General features: G+C 52.1%; 1 protein-coding gene across 2 annotated transcripts in view; it reads left to right on the forward strand.

Annotated features, from left to right (window-relative positions):
* IL34 (interleukin 34) overlaps positions 1-9812 on the forward strand; it is a 74707-nt gene extending 64895 nt beyond the window's left edge. For both annotated transcript variants that reach the window (XM_010382945.2, XM_030924559.1), the window contains exons 3-7: positions 3639-3772; positions 5714-5791; positions 6054-6215; positions 8753-8888; positions 9133-9812. In XM_010382945.2, the coding sequence (XP_010381247.1) occupies positions 3639-3772; positions 5714-5791; positions 6054-6215; positions 8753-8888; positions 9133-9323 (701 nt within the window). In that variant the 3' untranslated portion in view covers positions 9324-9812. The remainder of the gene's footprint in view (positions 1-3638; positions 3773-5713; positions 5792-6053; positions 6216-8752; positions 8889-9132) is intronic.
* The last annotated feature ends 619 nt before the right edge of the window (positions 9813-10431 follow it).

Below are 10431 nucleotides of genomic sequence, written 5' to 3' on the forward strand. Positions count from 1 at the left end.
AGTCTCTGGGAGGCTTTGAAAGAGGTCTGTAGTGTGAGAGGGTACCCAGTGCAGGGCGAAGCATGAGCCTAGGAGGCAGGGATGATCTTGACCTGCAAGGGTGGGTGCCAAGGCGAGGGGTTCAGGACTTAGGACAGAAAGCAAGCAGATGTTAAAAGGGCCAAACACTGGTTCAGTTCGTGTTTATCTGTCCCTCTGGCCCAATACTGTATCAGGCACAGGGGAAGAGAGAGAGAGGAAGTGCAAGATAGATTGCAAACTTGCAACTTAGCAAAAAATGTGTGGCTATGTGGGGTACAGGGCTTGAGGAGGCCTCAGGCTCTGAGCTGATCAAGGGCACTCCCGGTGGGAGGTCCCGCAGTGGCAAAGGCCAGGCAGGAGGCCTGAGCAGGGCAGGTTTGGAGAACGCAGTGGGGAGGTAGCAAATAGGTGGTGTGGCTCAGACCAGAGGGGCTGTAAGAACAAAGTCTTGGCCGGGCTCGGTGGCTCAAGCCTGTAATCCCAGAACTTTGGGAGGCCGAGACGGGCGGATCACGAGGTCAGGAGATCAAGACCATCCTGGCTAACATGGTGAAACCCCCGTCTCTACTAAAAAAATACAAAAAACTAGCCGGGCGACCTGGCGGGCGCCTGTAGTCCCAGCTACTCGGGAGGCTGAGGCAGGAGAATGGCGTAAACTCGGGAGGCGGAGCTTGCAGTGAGCTGAGATCCGGCCACTGCACTCCAGCCCGGGCGACAGAGCGAGACTCCGTCTCAAAAAAAAAAAAAAAAAAAGAACAAAGTCTTCCCAGATGCTGGGGAGTGGGGAAAATCCAATCAGTAATTCCTACTCATAGCTGGGGGTGGCTCGGGAGGTGACTCAGCCTGCCTGACTGCTTTTGTCAAAAAAAAAAAAAAAAAAAAAAAAGAGGATGGTTATTGCTTTTGTCTGTAACAATAATAGATATGGATTAGAGAACATAAAAAATGTCCTGAAAGGCCAAGTGTGGTGACTCATGCCTGTAATCCTTGCACTTTGGGAGGCCAAGGTGGGAGCATCACTTGAGCATATGAGCTTGAGACCAGCCTGGGCAAAATAGCAAGACCTCGTCTCTACAAATTTTTTTTTTTTTAATTAACTGGGTGTGGTGGTGGTGCCTGTAGTACCAGCTACTGGGAGGCTGAGGAGGGAGGATTGCTTGAACCCAGGAGTTCCAGGTCGCAGTGAACAATGATGGTGCCACTGCACTCTAGCCTGGGCAACAAAGCAAGACCCTATTTGAAAAGAAAAACATGAGAAAATCTCCCATAGAGATTTGGTAGTCATGGTAGGAACACAGATAGTGTTGAGTCACGCTATTTTTAAGCTTCACTAAGCATATCTAATTTTTCTCATAGCACAGCCGTATCTTTGACAATGTGATTTTTATTGGCTACATGCATTATTATGGAACATCTAGGCCATTTCCATATTTTCACTGTTATGACATAAATGCTGCTCTGTACATCTTTGTTCATAATTTTTTGGTTATATCTTTTTTATTTTTCTTCCAATTTATTCCTAGAAGTGAATTTAGTTGGTGAAAGGGTATTGACATTTTTAAGGCCTAGTGGTTTGAAGAGTACAGATACTATTAAATCCATTAATAGCATAAATTGCTAAATTGCTTTCCAGGACAGCACTATTTGACTAACATCAAGTATTAATTATTAAAATGAAATGAGCTGGGTGTATGGCTGAGCATGGTGACTCATGCCTGTAAATCCAGCACTTTGGGAGGCAGAGGCAGGGAGATCAACTTGAGGCCAGGAGTTTGAGAACAGTCTGGCCAACATGGTGAAACCCCATGTCTACTGAAAATACCAAATAGCCGGGTGTGGTAGCCCTTGCTTGTAATCCCAGCTACTTGGCAGGCTGAGGCATGAGGCATGAGAATTGCTTGAGCCTGGGAGGTGGAGGTTATAGTGAGCTGAGATTGTGCCAATGCACTCCAGCCTGGGCGACAGAGAAAGATTCTGTCTTAAAAAAAAAAAAAAAAAAGAAAAGAAAAGAAAAAAAAGGCCGGGCGCGGTGGCCTGTAATCCCAGCACTTTGGGAGGCTGAGGCGGGTGGATCACGAGGTCAGGAGGTTGAGACCATCCTGGCTAAGACGGTGAAACCCCGTCTCTACTAAAAATACAAAAAAACTAGCCGGGCGTGGTGGCGGGCGCCTGTAGTCCCAGCTACTGGAGAGGCTGAGGCGGGAGAATGATGTGAACCCGGGAGGCGGAGCTTGCAGTGAGCCAAGATCGCACCACTGCACTCCAGCCTGGGTGGCAGAGCCAGACTCCGTCTAAAAAAAAAAAAAAGTCTGGGAAGCGGGGTGTAGTGGCACTTGCCTCTCATTCCAGCTACTCAGGAGGCCATGATGAAAGGACTGCTTGACACTAGGAGTTGGAGACAAGCCTGGGCAACATAGCAAAACCCTGTCTCAAAAAAAAAAAAAAAAAAAAAAAAGCCCCAACAACCCAAAACCACAAACACAAAAACTTTCATTTGAATATATGAAAAATGGGCCAGGCACAGTGGCTCACACCTATAATCCCAGCACTTTGGGAGGCTGAGGCAGGAGAATTGCTTGAGCTTAGGAGTTCGAGGCAAGTCCGGCCAACATGGCGATACCGTGTCTCTACCAAAAATACAAAAATTAGCAGGTGTAGTAGTGTGTAACTGTAGTCCTAGCTACTCAGGAGGCTGAGGTGGAAGGATCGCTTGAGTCTGGGAGTTCTAGGATGCAGTGAACCGTGATCCCACTACTGCACTCCAGCCAGGGTGACAAAAAAAAAAAAAAATTATATCTGACTGTTTTAATGTGAATTTATTTATCTAGTTAGTGAGTCTGATATTTTGGGTAGTTGCTGGCCTACTTCTGTTTTATTCTTTCTGCTCTAATGGACTTAACCTTTATTCATATTTGTTGCGAATTCTCTTCTATTTTTTCTGTTCAGTCACTTGGAAATCGTTTAGGCTATTTTTGAAGTCACAGTGACCCCCAGTGGCAAAGGGTGGTAATGTTTCAGCGGTTCGTTTGTTGCAGGAAGAGACGCAGCCAAGTGTGAGAGCTGCTTAACGTCCTAGAATGACCAGACTGGAAAATGCGACAGACCCGCTGGCATAGTCAGCTGGGAGGGACGCTAAGATAAGATAGAGCAGGAAAGAAAGTGGGGTGGATGACTGAAGAGTCATTTGTCAAGTTGAAACCAGAATCCAGGATGATTCGATCTCCTTGAATGCCTGGCTTGGAAAACCCAGCACCGAGCTTTGAAAACATGTCACCCGGACGCCAGGGGCTGAGGCTGTCCTGGGCGGGAGGTTGTGCCTGGCTCACGGAGCGAGAGAAGCGGGGAGACCAGACGTCGACCCTGGGACTCCAGGGGGGCTCCAGTGGCTGGCGTGGGGTGGATGTGGACCCTCTGGACTGCTGGTGCCTGGCTGACCTTGCTATTCTGGAGCCAGACCCCAGGGAAAGCATTCCAGATCCCATGCCCGCCACCACACCTTTCCCATCGGTGCTTGTCACCTATGCGAACGGATGACGGTCGTGCTCGGCTTCGCACGTTGTGGACGGCGTGGATGAGATGGAGGGTGCTCATGTGCTCTTGTCGGGTGTGGTCCACAGATATTGGGATCCTCCTTGGCATGGCCTGTGGGAACCAGGGTTTGGAGATATGGCCCTTGACGCAGAGTGAGGAGTGCACTGTCACGGGTTTTCTGCGGGACAAGCTGCAGTACAGGAACCGACTTCAGTACATGGTAACCACGTGGGCACCAGCTGTGTCCCTGTCCCTGTGTCCCGGGGCTCACCTGGCATAGGCCTCTGGACATTCAGAGCCCTTCCTAGGACCCGTGTCAGCCCTGAGCTGACCATGGCCTGTTTCTCTGTCTTTCTCCGAAACCTACCCATGCACCTGGTCTGCATTTACTGACCCCTCTCCTGCCATCTCCTGGAGCTTCCGCTCCTCTGATCTCACTTTAATCCCACCTCCACAGTGGCACTCACCGTTATGACTCAGGAATGTACACCTGGAGCTCTTTGAGGAACTCCAGGCACTTATTAGCCGAGGAGATAAAGACCTAGAAATTGGAGTCTTTGGTTTTTTTTGCAGAGTGGAGATGTCTGTGTGGCTATATGCGTCTTTTTTTTTTGAGACGGAGTCTTGCTCTGTCGCCAGGCTGGAGGGCAGTAGCTCAATCTTGGCTCACTGCAACCTCCGCCTCCTGGGTTCAAGCAATTCTCCTGCCTCAGCCTCCTGAGTAGCTGGGACTACAGGCACGCACCACTATGCCCAGCTAATTTTTGTAATTTTAGTAGAGACGGGTTTTTACCATGTTAGTCAAGATGGTCTCCATCTCTTGACCTCGTGATCCGCCCGCCTCGGCCTCCCAAAGTGCTGGAATTACAGGCGTGAGCCACCGTGCCCAGCCCTTTTTTTTTTTTTTTTTTTTTTTTTAACCTTTTCTAAAAAACTTTTTCTTTTTTTTTTTTGAGACAGGGTCTTGTTCTGTTGCCCAGGCTGGAGTTCAGTAGATAATCTCAGCTCAATACAACCCCATCTCCCAGGCTCAAATGATCCTCCCACCTCAGCCTCCCGAGTAGCTGGGACTACAGGCATGTGCCAACATGCCCAGCTAATTAAACTTTTTTTTTGAGTAGAGACAGGGTTTCACCATGTTGCCCAGGGTGGTCTTGAACTCCTGGCCTCAAGCAATATGCCCACCTTGGCCTCCCAAAATGCTGGGATTACAGGTGTGAGCCACCATGCCTGACCTATGTAACTTTTTAAATTAATTAATTTAATTTTTAGAGACAGGGTGTCACTCTGTTGTCCAGGCTGAAGTGTAGTGGCGGGATCATAGCTCAGTATAACCTTAAACTCCTGGGCTTAAGTGAGTCTCTCTCCTCAGCCTCCCAAGGTGCTGGGATTACAGGCATGAGCCACTGCACTTGGCTTATGTCTTTTTTATTTTAACAGCTTTACTGAGATAGAATTTACATATTTATCTATAAAAGACATAATTCACTCATTTAAAGTGCACAACTCAAAGGTTTTTTAGTTCACAGAGTTGTGCAACCATCACCATCGTAGGTTTTATAAGATTCTCACCCACAAAATAATATGTTTTTCTTGAAGTAGTGCACCCTCACTCTTGAGCATGAAACTTCTGCCTTAATAGGAACTGCGTATTTTGTTTCACCCTCCCTGTGTCCCAGAGGAAAGTGAGTTGTTTTTATCCCAGTTAGGCGCCAGGCAGACCTCTCTGCACAGGACCACCTCTGCCATCAAAGGACTGGGCCCTGAGTTCTCTCCTTCTACATCAAAATTCATCTGGAGGCCAGGCATGGTGGCTCATGCCTATAACCCCGCACTTTGGGAGGCTGAGGCAGGAGAATCGCTTGAGCCCAGGAGTTCAAGACCAGCCTGGGCAACATAACGAATCCCCATCTCTATAAAAAATAAAAAAAAATTGTCTGGGTGTGGTGGCACACACCTGTCCCACCTACTTGGGAGGCTGAGGTGGGAGGATTGCTTGAGCCTGGGAGGTCGAGGCTTCAGAGAGCCATGATCCTGCCTCTGCACTCCAGACTGGGTGACAGAGTGAGACTAACTCTTAAAAAAGGATCATTTGGGAGGTTGGGGAGGCTGCTGGTCATTTCTACTTCTGGCCTCATAGTTTGTTCTTGTGCCTTTCTAGAAACACTACTTCCCCATCAACTACAAGATCAGTGTGCCTTACGAGGGGGTGTTCAGAATCGCCAATGTCACCAGGCTGGTAAGAATCCCTTCCTGGGCTGGGGGGACCCTGCCTCAGAGGCGCGCTGGGATTGGCAGGTGGTGCTGCTGGCCTGGGGCCTCTCCTCAGCCCCGAGAGCAGGCTGGCCCTTGGCCCAGGCACACGTTTGTTCACTGTCCGCAGTGGACGGCCTGTGTCTGCTCCCTATGCAGGGGTAAGTTCCTGGTGAGGGGGTGGTCAGAGTGGTCAGAGCCCAGAGGCCTGTGTCTCCGGGGTTGCAGTGACTTTCCTGTCTCCGCAGCAGAGGGCCCGGGTGAGCGAACGGGAGCTGCGGTATCTGTGGGTCTTGGTGAGTCTCAGTGCCACTGAGTCGGTGCAGGACGTGCTGCTCGATGGCCACCCGTCCTGGAAGTACCTGCAGGAGGTGCAGACGCTGCTGCTGAGTGTCCAGCAGGGCCTCACGGTGAGTCGTGAGGAAGGGTGGCAGGCGGGGCTTGTGTGTGTGCACATGTGTGTGCATGTGTGTGAGCATGCGCATATATGAATCTATGAGGTGTGGCCAAGGGCTGGTGAGGGAAAGGGTGAACACACAGAAAGATGGGCACAAGCCGAGGGGCATGGGAGAAGTGGGGGAGGGGTGCGGGAAAAGAGGCCTGCGGAAGGAAGAGGCAGCTGTGGTGGCCATGAGAACTGGGCTCGGGGGCCAGGCGATGCCTCTGAGACTCTATTCTAGGCTCTGCCTCTCTCCCTCTGGATCCTGGGCAAGTCATCGTATCCCCTTTGTTTCTGCAACATGAGGGTCCTGGAGGCGGGGTAGGGGGAGAGGGGAAGAATGGATGGAGCATGGGGAATGTTTAGGGCAGTAAAACGCTGCGGCCGTGGCGCAGTGGCTCATGCCTGTAATCCCAGCACTTTGGGAGGCCGAGGTGGGTGGATCACCTGAGGTCAGGAGTTCAAGACCAGCCTGGCCAAATGGTGAAACCCCATCTCTACTAAAAATACAAAAATAAGCCAAGCCTAGTGGTGGGTACCTGTAATCCCAGCTACTTGGGAGGCTGAGGTGGGAGAATTGCTTGAACCTGGGAGGCAGAGGTTGCAGTGAGCTGAGATCGCACCATTGCATTCCAGCCTGGGCAACAAGAGTGAAAAACTCCATCTCAAAAAAACAAAAAACAAAAAACAAAAAAGGATGCTGTATAATACGTTCACGGTGTATACGCGTGACATCATGCATTTGTCACAACCCACAGAACTGTACAACACAGAGTGTGAACACTAATGTAAATTATGAACTTTAGCTAATTAAAAAAAAAAGAGGTCCCCCATCCCTGCCCCACTCAGAGAAATTGAGGCCTCAGGGATATTATCCTCTAAAATGCCTGAGTTGTAATAAAAAGGAAGGTGGCGAGATGACCCACGCGGGCCTATCCCTGTCCCCACCAGCCCTCCTCAGGATTCTGATGCACACCTGTCCCGGGGACCCACCTGCTGCCCAGCCCAGCCAGCTGCTGACAAGGCCCAGCCTGTGGGCAGAACATCCCAGGCCAACTGTGAGCTTCCGATGGTGAAAGGGCTTAGGGACTAGCACCTGTTTTTGCAGCTGCCTGGAGCTTTCCTGGGAAAGACTGGTGGGGAGGCTGTCAATTCCTACAAAGTCAGGAGACTCCTTGATCTCCTTGGTGGCTCTTTTTCTTTTTTATTTCATTTCATTTTATTTATTTATTATTTTAGAGATGGGGTCTCACTATGTTGCCAAGGTTTGGTGAACCCCTGGTTTCAAGTGATCTTCCTGCCTCAGACTCCCAAAGTCCTGGGATTACAGGCATGAGCCACCCTACCTGGCCTCTGTGGTGGCTTTTTTTTTTTCCTTCTGAGACGGAGTCTCACTCTGTTGCCCAGGCTGCAGTGCAGTGGTGCAATCTCGGCTCACTGCAACCTCTGTCTCCCAGGTTCAAGCAATTCTCCTGCCTCAGCCTCCCAAGTAGCTGGGATTACAGATGCCCGTCACCACGCCTGTATTTTTAGTAGAGACGGGGTTTTGCCATGTTGGTTAGGCTGGTCTTAAACTCCTGGCCTCAAGTGATATGCCTCCCTCTGCCTCCCAAAGTGCTGGGATTAGAGGTTGAACCACGGTGCCTGGCCGTCTTAGTCTTTTCATGGCTTTCTGCCCTGTGTTTCCATGTCTCTGTGACCTTTCTCTTACAAGGACATCAGGCATTGGATTTAGGGCCCACTCGAAATCCAGGATGATGTTCTTCTAAGATACTGAACTTAATTACCTCTGCAAAGAGCCTATTTCCAAATATGGTCACATTCACAGGTACCAAGGGGTAGGACGACGACACAGCTTTTTGGGGGAGGAGAGGGACAATTTGGCCCAGGACATGCTGCCTGGATGGTCGCCCCTTCCAGAAGGTCACCCCCACGTTTCCCACGATGCTTTCTACAGTGGCCCTGACCTCCTGTTCAGGGACTTCCTTCCCTCGGTGCCATGGTACACCCCACATGACCCTGTTGTTGCATATCGTGGACAGAAACCACACCAGCTTGGAGCTGGACACCCTGCCCTGTGTATGTGACTTAAGCCTCAGTGTCCCTGTGAGGGCCTTCTCTTGTTCCTTGGAGTTGATGGAGGTGTTTGCTTCCTGAGGGACAGTTTTCCTCAGGTCAGGGGGTCCTCACGCAGTGGTGGGTGGCCGTGCCTGGGCGCGAGATTCCCCACTTTCCTCACTGTCTTGGCCTAAGCCCTTTACTCATTTTTCCAAGGATGGGAAAAAAAGCAAAGCGTCTGAGTTGTGCATGGGTGAGAGGTGGCATCTGGGACCCTCCCCACGCCCACAGGAAGAAGATGGTGAGAAATAGCTATCCAGGCTCATAGTCACAGGATGTCTGGTCCTTCTTCCGGGGTTTGGGCAGCTCCAGGTGACTGGACAGCGCTCACGGCTCTTCTGGGGTGCGGCCCCATCTCGCCACCGCTCCTGACGGTTTCCTCTTTTCCAGGATGTGGAGGTCAGCCCCAAGGTGGAATCCGTGTTGTCCCTCCTGAATGCCCCAGGGCCAAACCTGAAGCCGGTGCGGCCCAAAGCCCTGCTGGACAACTGCTTCCGGGTCATGGAGCTGTTGTACTGCTCCTGCTGTAAGGAGCTCTCAGGGGATGGGGCCTGGAGGCGGGAGGTCGGGCATCTGGGCCCAGGCCAGCTGGCAGGGCCGGCATCCTTCCAGGCATATCCTCTGCTCCCCAGGGCTACAGGCCATTTCTGGAAGCCAGGATGGGCCCTGGGTAGGGTGAGGGACAAGCACATGTGGCTTGGTTTGGTGGGGAGGGTGGTCTTGAACACTGCTGCAGTCTTTTTTTTTTTTTTTTTTCCTATCCCTTGCAGGTAAACAAAGCTCTGTCCTAAACTGGCAGGACTGTGAGGTGCCAAGTCCTCAGTCTTACTGCCCAGAGCCCTCATTGCAATATGCGGCCACCCAGCTATACCCTCCGCCCACGTGGTCCCCCAGCCCCCCGCCTCACTCCACAGGCTTGGCGAGGCCGGTCAGGGCACAGGGCGAGGGCCTCTTGCCCTGAGCACTCTGGATGGTGACTGCAGATAGGGGCAGCCAGACCAGCTCCCAAAGGAGTTCAACTGGACCTGAGACTTCGAGGGGTGGTGGTGAGAGCCCCCCTTGGGAGAGGACCCCGGGGAAGGGTGTTTTTCCTTTGAGGGGGATTCTGTGCCACAGCAGGGCTCAGCTTCCTGCCTTCCATAGCTGCCATGGCCTCACCTGGAGCGGAGGGGACCTGGGGACCTGAAGGTGGATGGGGATACAGCTCCTGGCCCCTCCTGGCGCTGCCCTCACTGTTCCCCCGCCTGAAGAGGGTGCTGAGCCTCCTCTGGCCCGCAGCAGTGAGGCCACAGCCGTGGGTTGCAGGGAGACAGGCAGCACGACGTGGCCATTCTAGGACCCCCCAGCCTGGCAGACTGGGGAGCTGGGGGCAGAGGGCGGTGCCAAGTGCCACATCTAGCCATAGCGGATGCTCTTCCAGTTTCTTTTTTTTTTTTTTTTTTTTTTTTTTTTTTTGAGACGGAGACTCGCTCTGTCACCCGGGCTGGAGTGCAGTGGCCGGATCTCGGCTCACTGCAAGCTCCGCCTCCCGGGTTTACGCCATTCTCCTGTCTCAGCCTCCGGAGTAGCTGGGACTACAGGCACCTGCCACCTCGCCCGGCTAGTTTTTTGTATTTTTTAGTAGAGATGGGGTTTCACCGTGTTAGCCAGGATGGTCTCGATCTCCTGACCTCGTGATCCGCCCGTCTCGGCCTCCCAAAGTGCTGGGATTACAGGCTTGAGCCACCGCGCCTGGCCTCTTTTTTCTATTAAACACCCCGCTTCCTTTGGTTTGCTTTGCTTTGCATCTTCAGGGGTGAACCTGGAGGGGATGGGAGGTGGCCAAGCGCAGGAAGTCAATGGGGGCGGGGCTGAGGGTGTGGATTTGGAGTAGATGGAGCCTGCCCAAGGGATGTGGAATGAGAGGCATGCCAGGGATGGAGTTCCGGACCTGCCTAGCCCAGGGGCCTCTGTAAGCCTGGGTTGGGGGAGGCGGTGTTGGGCTGATCCCCTCGCCTTGACCCTTGCCATCCTCCCTCCCTCCCTCTATCTGGCTGCCCCCAAGCAGCTCCTAGCAGGGACACCTGTGG

This window comes from Rhinopithecus roxellana, chromosome 20 (assembly GCF_007565055.1).
Source record: "Rhinopithecus roxellana isolate Shanxi Qingling chromosome 20, ASM756505v1, whole genome shotgun sequence".
NCBI classification, from domain to species: domain Eukaryota; kingdom Metazoa; phylum Chordata; class Mammalia; order Primates; family Cercopithecidae; genus Rhinopithecus; species Rhinopithecus roxellana.